The sequence below is a fragment of the Podarcis melisellensis genome (assembly GCF_964234715.1).
Source record: "Podarcis melisellensis genome assembly, chromosome: 8".
NCBI classification, from domain to species: domain Eukaryota; kingdom Metazoa; phylum Chordata; class Lepidosauria; order Squamata; family Lacertidae; genus Podarcis; species Podarcis melisellensis.
In genome coordinates, this window is record NC_138540.1 from 5,569,277 (window position 1) to 5,582,709 (window position 13,433).

The 13,433-nt window shown below is 45.3% G+C and overlaps 1 protein-coding gene across 5 annotated transcripts in view; it reads left to right on the forward strand.

Annotated features, from left to right (window-relative positions):
- Positions 1 to 13,433, forward strand: part of GFPT1 (glutamine--fructose-6-phosphate transaminase 1) — a 43,011-nt gene that overhangs the window by 15,435 nt on the left and 14,143 nt on the right. For 2 of the 5 annotated variants that reach the window (XR_014171158.1, XM_081922537.1), the window contains exons 8-15: positions 689 to 768; positions 2,633 to 2,686; positions 4,845 to 4,950; positions 7,698 to 7,861; positions 8,515 to 8,610; positions 9,642 to 9,739; positions 10,481 to 10,601; positions 10,863 to 10,919. Coding sequence is in view for 4 of the 5 variants with exons in the window: in XM_081922537.1 (XP_081778663.1) it covers positions 689 to 768; positions 2,633 to 2,686; positions 4,845 to 4,950; positions 7,698 to 7,861; positions 8,515 to 8,610; positions 9,642 to 9,739; positions 10,481 to 10,601; positions 10,863 to 10,919 (776 nt within the window). In the remaining variant the exon portion in view is untranslated. The remainder of the gene's footprint in view (positions 1 to 688; positions 769 to 2,632; positions 2,687 to 4,844; positions 4,951 to 7,697; positions 7,862 to 8,514; positions 8,611 to 9,641; positions 9,740 to 10,480; positions 10,602 to 10,862; positions 10,920 to 13,433) is intronic. The other 3 variants (XM_081922535.1, XM_081922534.1, XM_081922536.1) reach the window with 3 other exon arrangements.

The window sequence follows — 13,433 nt, forward strand, 5'->3', positions numbered from 1 at the left end:
CCCAGACCTGTAGTTCCCTTGGTTCCATTAGGTGAAAGAGGGACTTTCAAGGCAGTGATCTTGTTTGCACTTAACTGATCTCAGTGGTACTGACTTTTGAGTAAGCATGTCAGGGATCATCTGATATGTGTAAGACAGACAAGTCCTCAGATGGTAATCAGTTTGGTTTTTTTAAGATTTTGTATCAGTTTGGTTCTTTTAAGATTTTGCTTGGTCTGCACAACATTGCATTCTCAAAATTCAGGGCTCTTGAGAGTTTGTCCCACAGATTGTGAACTATAAATTCAGCTAGTCTGGGATGCTTTTAACTGCATTCTGTCTTGGCTTAAAAGCTGCCCAACTCTGAACTATATAGATCTTGAGTTAGTGCTGTTTGCCATTTGCAGGTTATAATTGAGATCAGATTTCTTGAGGTTTCCTCCCCCATCTTTTTTGTTCTGTGCAATTTTGAAGCTTGGATCTGTGTCCTGGTCTGACACAAACGCCCCACCCCAGGCCCATAGCCCTGCCCCCTCCTCACAGGGTGCTTTGCTTGAACTTGCTATCTCCAGGCCAAACTTTCTCCCCCTTGGTTATATCCTTCAGCTTGGCTGTGCTGACACTTAGCTAAGCTGCAAATGTGATCAGGCCCTCCAAAGGGAAGAATCGACGCAGATACCAGTGTTTATTGGCCATGTCTTGATTTCAGGAGAGGAAGCCCCCTGCTCATTGGAGTGCGGAGTGAGCACAAGCTGTCTACTGACCACATTCCAATACTGTACAGAACAGGTAAATCTCACAGCTCGAAGAATTTCTCAACTCATTTTCTTCTTCTTCTTTAATGCAAGTGTGGCAGAAGTGAGAAGTTTGGTACTATCTGCTCAATTAAAACAAAATTTAAAAATTCCCTCCAGTAGCACCTTAGAGACCAACTAAGTTTGTTATTGGTATGAGCTTTCGTGTGCATGCACACTTCTTCAGATATGCTAAATTAATACCTTATTAATATGGAGATGGGACGCTATGGGAGACTTCTAAAAAGCAAACCCTATTGTGCACTACATTCCTTAGTGGATTTGGATTGTGGAAAGTGCAGAAAAATCTATTTCTTATAATGTTAGAAGTCATGGCTCTGGGTAGGTGGTGGGTTCTCCTTCATTGGAGGTTTTTAAGCAGAGTCTGGATGGCCATCTGTCAGGGATTCTTTAGGTGTGATTCCTGCATTGCAGGGGGGTGGGCTAGATGGCCCTTGGGGGCTCTTCCAACTCTACAGTTCTGTGACCTGCTCTACAAACTTGTATTGGCTTTGCAACAGCTGATTCATCACGGTTTCCCTAAACGAATCCCTGTGGTCCTAATTTTAGTGGAGGTGCTGTGAATCCTTGCTTAGAGATCCCGCTTGGCCTCTTCTTCCCCAACTCTCACAAACCCTATACTGTTCCTAGGGATTTCTGGGCAGAGGGAAGGAATGATTGTTAAATCACTCCACTCTTAGATACACAGTGAGCAGCTTGGTTGTAAGCTACTCCCCTCATTTTGCATAATGTCACTATATACCTTGTGCAAGTGGCACCTTAGCTTTCTGGTATGAAGACTGACCAGTATCTTCAGCTCGTCTTGTCCCCCAGCAGAACATCCTTGTGGCTTTAGGAATGTATTTGTTCCCTTTAACTGAATGGCAACTAATGCTACAGTCCTATAGGCTTGCCTGAGAATTCCAGTATCTCCACAGCAAGGTTTATTGGTCCCTTCTTTATTTTATTTGAATCTCAACTTTCAACAAGCACTCCAGGATAGGTGACTGTCTGAACACCATCTAGCGAAGTTTGTGACTTGGCAGGGGTTTGTATTTTTTTTTTAAAAAAAAATATTTATTAAGAATTTGTAAATTACAGAAAGAAAAGAAAAAGAATTAAACATAACAAAACAAAACAATACAATACAGAAACAAAAACACTACATATACATAACAAAACAAAACAAAAACAATTAAGAACACATCCAATACTTTCAATGTTATTATCTTTCATTTACTTGTTTCAGCGACCTCCTCACACCTCCCTTTTTTGTATTCCACTTCAATTAATTGTTTCAGCAAATCCTTTCCATCTTCCTCAATTTTCTGTTCTATAATTTATCTTATCACATTCTAAACTTATTTTCCCCTTTAATCCAATTACAGTCTATTGTACTTAATTCTTTATAGCATTTCTGCTAAAGCCATGTAACTTCATTCCAACATCTTTCTAACATTCAGTGACTTGGCAGGGGTTTGTAGCTGGGTATCCTCCCACTGTTCTGCTCCAAGTATCTCCATGCTGATGCCTCACCTTTCCATGCAACCTGTCATTTAGTCATATTATGAAGGTTTATTGGAAGTATCTATCCCAGGTGCAAATGCTAATTCAGGTATTCAAGTGGGACAATGGATACAGGAGCCCTCTTCTGCTGCTGCAAAACAGCTTCATCTCGGCCCCATGGGACTGAAATTCGCAGGACTCAACACAGCTCAAAAAGCGCCCTGTGAACTGCACTTCCAAGCCCAAAGTCTGCCTTCCGCTTGTACCTAATTTTTATTTTAAATTGACATTGCTGAAGTTTCTCTTGTTGTCAATGACACACTGAAGTTATTTTTTTCGTGTTGCACTTTCAGCCACACAACCTATGGATCATTCTATTGATGGAATATCCATTAAAATGGAGAAAGGTGCCTGAGACATAATTCTTCATTCGATGAGAAGTCCTGAAAATGAATTAAGACAATCACTTTCTCTTTAATGTGTAGCTGATCGCTTTCCATTTGAGAGGAGGGACCAGCTTCACAGGGTATAGTCTGCTACTATGTTCATTTGAGCAGAAATTTTCATTCCTTGGCCTGCTTTTCTGGGTGCAGAAGTGCATACAGAAACAGTGTTCTTGGCTTTTGGTTGTCAAGATATGTAACCTTGTTTGTTCAATGGAAAGTGATGGCAACATATTAAAGAGATGGCATTGGGGGCGGGAGATTCTGCATGCGAGAATCCTAATGGGGCTTTCCCACTTAACCAAAAGGTCCTCTGATCCCTCTCTCGCCTTCTCTGGTTTCTCTGCCTTCTGCTGATTTTGTTAATTTGAAACCAACATCCGGATTTGAGGATGTCGGACTTAACTGGAACTGGCCTTTTTCTTTTTTAAGTCAGTATCAACATGAGAGCCATGTTTTAATACTAAAATTTAGAATACATTTAACATTGGTGCTATCAAGTACTGATCTGAATACTAACAGTTTGCCAGTGGGTGGATAATCATGGTAAAAATGGGGGCAATGCCAGGAAAAATATGGTAGCAAATCCAAATGTATCTTTGCCTTTAAGGAAGAGCTGCTTGTTCTGTGATTCACTGCTGCTTTAAATCATTTGTGTGCAAATGTTCTTCGCAGAACATGCCCATATTTTCAATAGCTCTGACTGTCAGGTGTCTTAAGGCTTCAATCCATCTTGTGTCCTATGGGAGCCAGTTCCACAGTTCCATAGATTTTACTAGACAGTACAGTGGTACCTCGGGTTAATTACTTAATTTGTTCTGGAGGTTGGTTCTTAACCTGAAACTGTTCTTAACCTGAAGCACCACTTTAGCTAACGGGGCCTCCTGCTGCCGCTGCGCCACCAAAGCACGATTTCTGTTCTCATCCTGAAGCAAAGTTCTTAACCTGAAGCACTATTTCTGGGTTAGCAGAGTCTGTAACCTGAAGCATATGTAACCTGAAGCGTATGTAACCTGAGGTACTACTGTACATGCTAAAACTATGGAGCTCGCTCCCACAGGATGCAGGGATGACCACCAGTTTCGATGGCTTTAAAAGAGGATTAGACAAATTCATGGAGGAGAGGGCTATTCAATGGCTGCCAGCCATGAAGGCTATCCTCTGCCTCCGCAGTTGATCCTTGGTATTTCTGACAATAGTGAGAGTCATCCTGAATCAATACTTTTTCAGGTACAACATGCTTGACTCTAGAGCAGCCTGTTCAAAGTTCTCCTAATGCAAACTACTCCAGCCAGCTCAGTTGTCTTCAGAAAAGCTATTCTGGCTCTGAGGTTTTGAGGGCAGCAGCCCAACACCTGTATTAGCTGCCTGTCCAGGGCCCACGTTGAATTCAAGTTTAAGAACACCTGATTGTCATCTATTATTTTTTTTAATTGACAAACACAGAACTAATTCCAAAAGGCTTGGATGTTGTGCATGCGGAATTGCTTAGAAATTGGCTAGTTTAAATCATGTTCTTAAGAAAAGCTAGACTGTCATTTTTACATGACAGTCCCCACTCCACACCAAAAGGCATTCAAATGTTTCACATCCTTCATCCTTAATCAAAGCTGAGAGCCAGTGTGGTCTAGTGGCGAGAGTGTCTGACTAGGACCTGGGAGACCAGGGTTTGAATCCTCACTCAGCCGAGAAGCTCACAGGATGACCCTGGACCAGTCACTGCCTCCTAGCCTAACAGGGTTTTTCGTATAAAATGGTTATGCAGAGGAGCAGTCTGCCAGCCTCCCTGAGCTCTGTGGAGGAAAAGTAGGACATAAATGGAAGAAGTACATAAATAAAATAAAATTGCACAAGGCAGACTCCCTGGGAAAGCCTCCTGCCCAGCTCCTGTTGAAATGAAAAGGCAGTGGCATTGGTCTTGCCCACTTCCTTTCAGTGGTGCTTCTGCAGGAAATATTCCCGTGGACTATGCCAGCAACCTTTAAGAAAGTGAAGCTTCATGTTGGTACTGTGACTTGGTGACTTGGGGTGAATTTTATCAATGGAATGAGGTGCCTTCGTTTGCTGTCAGGTGCTTTGTGCCCTCTTAATGGCAGCTAACTGAGCTCTCTTGCTTCCGCAGGCAAAGACAAGAAGGGGAGTTGCAGCCTTTCCCGGGTGGACAGCACCACCTGCCTCTTTCCTGTCGAGGAGAAAGCGGTGGAGTACTACTTTGCGTCGGATGCGAGGTCTGTGGCTCCCGTGGAGTCAGCCAAAGTTGCCTTGTCCTTGGCTTCTCACAGCATGCACCAAGGAGGAGGTTGACTGCTAGGCTAATGCAGGTGACAGGCCACCTCTCTTGGATGAAGGACCAGAGGGGAGAAGAGAAAGTGACTGGCATTTGTGTGTCACTTTCAAGTAGCATCTGTGTTATATGTGGCATAAAATGTTTCCTGACTCGACCTGTTTTGTAGACACCTTCAGCACCTAGCGTACTTCCAGTGGAATGGGAAATGGGTGTGAATCTAACAGACCAGGTACTCTTGGTGTCAGAGCCTCTAAGGCAGGCTTCCTCAGCCTCGGCCCTCCAGATGTTTTTGCCTACAACTCCCATGATCCTTAGCTAGCAGGACCAGTGGTCAGAGATGATGGGAATTGTAGTTTCAAAACGCCTGGAGGGCCGAGGTTGAGGAAGCCTCCTGCTCTGAGGCGCCTGATTATCCTAGAGCCAGCAGAGTATGGCTGATAGTCTGGGACCAGCTTGTTGATATTTTAAATTGCTATCCTGCCTTTTCTCCCAAAGGTGCCCAGTAGGGCTCATGACTTCACAGTTGTGTGGGTGTTTGAAGCTTTCCAAGTGGCCTCAGATCAATTGCTATATCTCTGCCTAACATGTGGTGAGGAACCATATATGTTGTTGTCAGCTCCCTAGAGGGAGAGAAGGATGGCAGTTAACTTTCCTGTGCTAATAGCATCGCTGTGGACCGCAACAGATGTTTGGAATATTTGCAAAAATAAATAAATAAATACAATTATTTATTAGCAAACCTGAATGGCTTCCTACTCCTTAGCAGTTCTGGGATCAGTTCTCCTGTAGTGTTTCAGCTCCCTTTTTACCCACTCACCCACTGTTTAATTTACTAAGCTTATCAGGCAGCCTATTTGGTCCTGTTGAAAGAGGAAAGTGAAACTACCAAATGCCTAAGCTGCTTGGGGTGCATTCTGACCCCAACAACTTCTCAAAATAGGGTAAAGAACACCATAGCATTTTGTGTGTGTCATAAATTTCATTTTTATGCTATTATACCTCTTCAAAGGGACGTGGCTGGCACTGTGGTCTAAACCACTGAGCCTAGGGCTTGCCATTCAGAATGTCAGCAGTTCGAATCCCCACGATGGGGTGAGCTCCCGTTGCTTGGTCCCTGCTCCTGCCCACCTAGCAGTTCGAAAGCATGTCAAAGTGCAAGTAGATAAATAGGTACCGCTCTGGCGGGAAGGTAAATGGCATTTCCGTGTGCTGCTCTGGTTCGCCAGAAGCGGCTTAGTCATGCTGGCCACATGACCCGGAAGCTGTAAAGCGAAATGAGCGCCACAACCCCAGAGTCATCCGCGACTGGACCTAATGGTCAGGGGTCCCTTTACATTTACCTTTTACCTCTTCAAAAGCAAAGGAATATTTGGGTGTGTAGTTTAATTATAGTTCTAGTCAGCCCCTAAGTTCTACTCAAAGCAAAAATATTAAAACTAATGAACCTCAGTCATGTGCTTTAACTTCAGTAGGTCAACTATGCGCAAAACTAGCATTGGATAAAAACCATGTTTTATGCAGGGTGTTCTTGCAGGGTGTTCTGTTTTTCAGTACAAAACAACCCACAAAACGATTTCAGGGGTCTGTCGGAGCCCAGGAGAACATTTTACCCTAAGGGTTAATTCTGCTCCAATTCGACTTTCTTGATACAGGAGTTAACACACTCAGTGTACAAACCTGCTACACTGATTTCTTATTTGCAATGTTCATCGGGGAGGGGGCACCTTTCATGCTATTTGGGTACATTAGACCCACTCCTTCTCTGAGCACAATATTTAGGCATCTTTTCCCTTTTCTTTTCAAGAGCTTACTGATAGATAGTCCAATGAGGAATTTAACTTAACATGGGGGGGGGGGTCAGGTCCAATTAGACCATGTTTTTGGAATTCACAGCCAATTAAATCTATTTTTTTATGTAAAACGAATGATTTTGTGATCAGTCTGATCTTTGTTTCTAGCTGATCTTGAAAGGGCCTGTAAAAAAAGGAACAGAGTTAAATAAATGCAATAAAATTTGCATAAGAGCTGAAAAGTAGGTTGCAGTAAAATGATAAAGTAAGGATGTTAAAAGTGTTCAAGTTAGTATGTAAAGTTGCAGACCTTTCATAGTTTTTTGGAGGGGAGGCTGTAGTTGTATTCCAATTCAGCATTGTATTATTTATCATCATTATTATTAGTAGTAGTATTTCAAAGTTTATATAAAAATACAATAGGATCAGTCGGCTCAACTCTTATCTCAAGACTGGTATATCTACTCTTGCAAACACTCTGGTTCTAATATGGTTTCATTACTGGATAACTGGAGTCCAATTGTTTTATAATGTGCCTATTTATAATGAGCCAGTGTGGTGTAGTGCGGTAGTCTTGTAATCTGGAGAACCGGGTTCGAGTCTCCGCTCCTCCACCTGCAGCTGCTGGGTGACCTTGGGCCAGTCACACTTCTCTGAAGTCTCTCAGCCCCACTCACCTCACAGTGTGTTTGCTGTGGGGGAGGAAGGGAAAGAAGAATGTTAGCCGCTTTGAGACTCCTGAAGGGGAGTGAAAGGCGGGATATCAAATCCAAACTCCTCTTCTTCTTCTTCTATTCAGTGAATCTTACAAGTTATTTGACCTTAAGCATAATAGTCCAGATTCTTCTCCTTCTAGTTTCCATAGATGGAAGTTGAACCATCCTCTACTCTTTTACAGTGCCGTTATTGAGCACACCAACAGAGTGATTTTTCTGGAGGATGATGATGTGGCAGCTGTTGTGGACGGCCGTCTCTCCATCCATCGAGTCAAGCGCACAGCGGCTGATCATCCTAGTCGCGCTGTCCAGACCCTACAAATGGAGCTCCAGCAAATCATGAAGGGTATGTCTATGTTGATAGTCAGGGCTTCTCAGTTTCAAGTGTGTGTGTGTTTGTGAAGATCCTTCCTGGAGATTCGTGGGGACACAGGCTACCTACTTGGAGGCTTACAATTTTTTTAAAAAATGGCACAAAATGGGAAATAGGGAGGGAAGAGGAAAATCAAAATCAAAACTCAGGTAGTAATTTCTAAACAGTTGTTCATATCATGATCAGGTGGCACAGTCCAAGAGCAGGACTCCATCGGCTCTGCTGTTTCACAGTTGTAGTTTATGTATCATAACTGAATTGGCTGTGTTTTATTCTTTTCTTTACATTTCCCAGGCAATGTTGTTTAGCCCATGTTCACTGTACTAAAATATTTATATATAAGAAGTTGCAATAATAATAAAACACCACATTCTGAAATAACGAACAAGAAAATATAAAGAATTTCTGCATCAGCAAAAAGGACAAAATTATATTAGGATGGCTACTAGTACTAGTGGATACATACTAGTAAGCAGGACATTTTTCAGCCAGAGCTGACCAGAACTCAGTTCTGACACCTCTCAGGTGGTCGCCATTGCCATCAACAGGTAGCTTTGTCAACAGAATAAACATTGCTGTGTTGTTTCCATCCAGTCTACATTTTGCTGCTGTTTTTTTTTTAAAAGGTAACTTCAGTTCATTCATGCAAAAGGAAATTTTTGAACAACCAGAATCCGTTGTCAACACCATGAGAGGAAGAGTCAACTTTGATGACTACACCGGTAACTAAGTCAAAAGCATGTCAATGGTGTTTTGGTTTTTGAGGCGCTTTTGCTTAATAAAGTACTGCTGATTAAGGGGGGAGGGGGGCACAACAGGATGGTTTGTATACAGAGAAATTCTCTGCCCCTTTTGCCTTATGTAATGTAAGGATGATTCATAGAATTGTAGAGTTGGAAGGGACCCCAAGGGCCATCTAGTCCAACCCCCTGCAATGCAGGGATCACAACTGAAGAATCCCTGACAGATGGCCAGCCAACCTCTTCTCAAATATCTCCCATGAAGGAGAGTCCGCGACCTTCTGAGATAGTTGGTTCCACCATCAAACAGCTGAGGTAGAAGTTCTTCTACACTATTCCACCTCTGCTTTCTGTTGATTGCATTTTGACCGCTTTGCTGATGAGCCCATTTCCCTTCTCCTCTGGGATGCTTAGTGGAACTGGGGGGTTTATGCTGCCACACTTGGTACTTGCCTTCTTCCTGCTTAGGAATGTGTCTAAGGAGATGACATTTGCTTGACCCTACTGTGTACTGTGGGATGCGGGTGGTGCTGTGGTCTAAACCACGGAGCCTAGGGCTTGCCGATCAGAAGGTTAGCTGTTTGAATCCCCGCGGCGGGGTAAGCTCCCATTGCTCGGTCCCAGCTCCTGCCAACCTAGCAGTTCGAAAGCACATCAAGTGCAAATAGATAAATAGGTACTTCTCCGGTGGGAAGGTAAACTGCGTTTCCATGCACTGCTCTGGTTTGCCAGAAGCTGCTTAGTCATGCTGGCCACATGACCTGGAAGCTGTCTGCGGACAAATGCCTGCTCCCTTGGCCAGTAAAGCGATATGAGCGCCGCAACCCCAGAGTCGTCCGTAGACTGTACTGTAGATGATGAGAGGAGGGGAAACTCTGAAATTCCTCTAAATGGACAATATAATTCCTGAAGAGTTGAAATGTCTCTTTATGTTTTTCCTTGAGTAGTAGTAGTAGTAGTAGTTGTTGTTGTTATGTTCAATACCAAAACCTTTGTGTCTACATTTATAATAGTGAATCTTGGGGGTTTGAAAGATCACATCAAGGAGATCCAAAGGTGTCGGCGTCTCATCCTAATTGCTTGCGGAACAAGCTACCATGCTGGAGTTGCAGTAAGTGGCTGACTTTGGGTTTTCCTTTTGAGTAGCATCTCAAACACATTGAACAAATTAGTAGTGCTGTGATCCTACGATTATGTTGGTGAAGCTATGGAGAGTGGGCTCCTTGTAACTGTGACCTGTCCTTGTAGCTTCATTTCATTGGTCTGTTTGGTTCTGCAGATGGGAGGCATATCTCACTGAAATTACCTACTGGGTCATTCATGCTCAACTGGAGCATCATGGAAAGACATACTCAGTAGAACACGTAGGAGACAACTCCTAGGGACCCTCCCATCACTCCCAGGTCCCTTCCCCCCTTCCCCAAAGTTTCCCTGCAAAGTTGATGGGCATTGGCATTCAAATGGTGTGCGTGTGCCAAGTCATGAGGTTGATTGTGCGAGGCGGGGCTTACCCCCCCCCCCCAATATTTTATTCAAGTTGGTACCCCTGGTAGAACATTTGGCATGTGAGAGTCTAACCAGAATTGGAAACTCACTCCAGTTCTGATGTAATAAATCACATTTTATTTTGCCTATGAGAATATGCTTTAATGATGCCGACCTTGGACCCTCTATTCGTTTCTTGCACTGAAACTGAAAAGCCAAAATGACACCTCTTGTCCCTGCACACTTTCTCTCTCTTTAAAAGATGGAGAGGGGGAGCAGGAAGTGTTCCCTCCAGAATCTGCTGCACTGCTTCATGGGCTGAGGAGTACGTGACTTCCCCCCCCTTTTCTTTTCTTTCCTTTACCAGACACGTCAAGTTCTGGAAGAGTTGACTGAATTGCCTGTCATGGTAGAACTTGCCAGTGACTTTTTGGACAGGAACACTCCAGTCTTCAGAGATGATGTCTGCTTCTTCATCAGCCAGTCAGGTACGGACGGGTCTTTGGCCTGGGAGCAGTGCTGGGCAGGTGGCAGGCCAAACTGAGGCCAGTAGGTGGCTACCTTTGCCTAGGCTCATGACCTTTGACCTGGCGTGCTACCGAGGAGGGAGGTTTAGAATCCTATAGAGCCAGGAGCCACCAAGTCCAGTCAGGATTCTCCCGGCTGGATCTCTTAGCACATGGTACTTCTTGGCCATTGCTCATACAAACAATGTGTGTTTTTGTTTGTTTGTTTGTTTGTGTTTTTAGAAGTAATGAGTTCGGCATGCTTAGAACCAGACATGTGCAAGTTATCCGGGGCAAAATGTAAGAGTTTCAAAACAAAAAACAAACCCTGTGTGAATGTAGTGAAATGCAGCCTGAATTTCATGCCTAAAGCTGAGTTTCAAATATAAGCTAAAAATTAAATCATGTGGATACATATTTATTAATTATGTGTTTGTGATATTTATCTCTATCTCCCACCTTTTCCTCAGTCCGGGACTCAAAGTGTGTCTTACACAAATTAAAATGACACAAATAAAATGCAAAAAATGAAAATGGTTAAAAAGTAATTAAACTAATAGAACTAAAACAATACAGTGGTGCCTCGCAAGACGAAATTAATTCGTTCCGCAAGTTCTTTCGTCTTGCGAGTTTTTCGTCTTGTGAAGCATGGTTTCCCATAGGAATGCATTGAAAATTAATTAATGCGTTCCTATGGAAACCGCCTTCAGACCAGGTCCGGGGACAGTCTGTCCCCCGACCTCTTCTGAAGGCTGGGGTGGGCGGGCGGACAAGGGCTTTTCTTCCCACCCCCAGCATTTTAAAAAAACCCCGGGACAGCAGAGGACTTTTAAAATGCTGGCGGGCGGCAGCGAAGGCAGCCCCGGGGCGATTTAAGACAGTACCGGGGCGATTTAAAAGCCCCCGGGAAGGCAGGCAGGGGGGACAAAGCCTTCGCTGCCGCCCACCAGCATTTTTAAAAACCCCGGGACAGCGGAGGCTGTCCGGGGCGACTTAAAAGGCCCCGGGAAGGCAGGCAGGGGGAGCAAAGACTTTTGCCCCCCGCCCGCCTTCAGAAGAGGTCCTGGACCTCTTCCGAAGGCGGGTGGGGGGCAAAAGTCTTTGTCCCCCCTGCCTGCCTTCCCGGGGGCTTTTAAATCGCCCCGGGACTGTCCCGGGGCGATTTAAAAGCCTCCGGACGGCTTTTGAAGGCAGGCAGGGGGGAGCAAAGACTTTTGCCCCCCCGCCCGCCTTCAGAAGAGGTCCAGGACAAAAGTCTTTGCTCCCCCCTGCCTGCCTTCCCGGGAGAGCGGAAAACACAGCGCTGCCTTCCCGCTTTCCACGGAAGGCAGGCAGGGGGGACAAAGACTTTTGCCCCCCCGCCCGCCTGCCTTCCCGGGAGAGCGGAAAACAAAGCCCCCGGGAAGGCAGGCAGGGGGGACAAAGGCTTTTGCCCCCTGCCCGCCTTCGGAAGAGGTCCTGGACCTCTTCCGAAGGCGGGCGGGGGGCAAAAGTCTTTGTCCCCCCTGCCTGCCTTCCGCGGAAAGCGGGAAGGCAGCGCTGTGTTTTCCACTCTCCCGGGAAGGCAGGCAGGGGGGAGCAAAGACTTTTGCCCCCCGCCCGCCTTCGGAAGAGGTCCTGGACCTCTTCTGAAGGCGGGCGGGGGGCAAAAGTCTTTGCTCCCCCCCGCCTGCCTTCAAAAGCCGTCCGGAGGCTTTTAAATCGCCCCGGCACAGTCCCGGGGCGATTTAAAAGCCCCCGGGAAGGCAGTCAGGGGGGACAAAGACTTTTGCCCCCCGCCCGCCTTTGGAAGAGGTCCTGGACCTCTTCTGAAGGCTGGCGGGGGGCAAAAGTCTTTGCTCCCCCCGCCTGCCTTCAAAAGCCGTCCGGGATAGCGGGAAGCGCTTCCCTGCTATCCCGGACCGCTTTTAAAATGCTGGTGGTGGGGAGCAAAACCTTTCGCCCCCGCCGGCCTTCCTGGACCTCTTCTGAAGTCCGGGGGGGGGGGAAAAGGCTTTGCTCCCCACCGCCAGCATTTAAAAGAGGTCCCCGGATATTTCCCTACGGGCTTTCGTCTTGCGAAGCAAGCCCGTAGGGAAAATCGTCTAGCGAAGCGACGCAAAAACCGAAAAACCCTTTCGTCTTGCGGGTTTTTCGTCTTGCGAGGCATTCGTCTTGCGGGGCACCACTGTATTATTATTTTTTAAAATAAATCAGGCGTATAGCTACACATTACTGAAGGACCCTTTCTACTTTACCAGAATAGTAGTTTTGACTATTTATACCAGGGGTCAGCAAACTTTTTCAGCAGGGAGCCGGTCCATTGTCCCTCAGACCTTGTGGGAGGCCGGACTATATTTTTTTTGGGGGGGGGAATGAACGAATTCCTATGCCCCACAAATAACCCAGAGATGCATTTTAAATAAAAGGACACATTCTACTCATGTAAAAACACACTGATTCCTGGTCTGTCCGCGGGCCAGATTTAGAAGGCAATTGGACCAGATCTGGCCCCCGGGCCTTAGTTTGCCTACCCATGATTTATACTATAATATAGTATAAGTAAAAAGGGGCTAAATAGCCAAAACTGTTTTTTATAATCACTTCCAGCTGCTGCATCGAAAATGAAATGTTACTGTTCAGATGAAATGGCTGAAGCCTGGGCACTTTGGTTTGCCAAAAAAAAACTCTTGTTCTGTGGAATAAAAGCTACAAACCAATAGTAGAATCTTCTGCCCTCCTGGACACATGAGTCGTATTGGGTAGTCACAAACAGCAGATTCCTTGCAGGGTTTCCCATCCCTCTGGGGCAGCCTTCATCAACCAGTGCCTTCC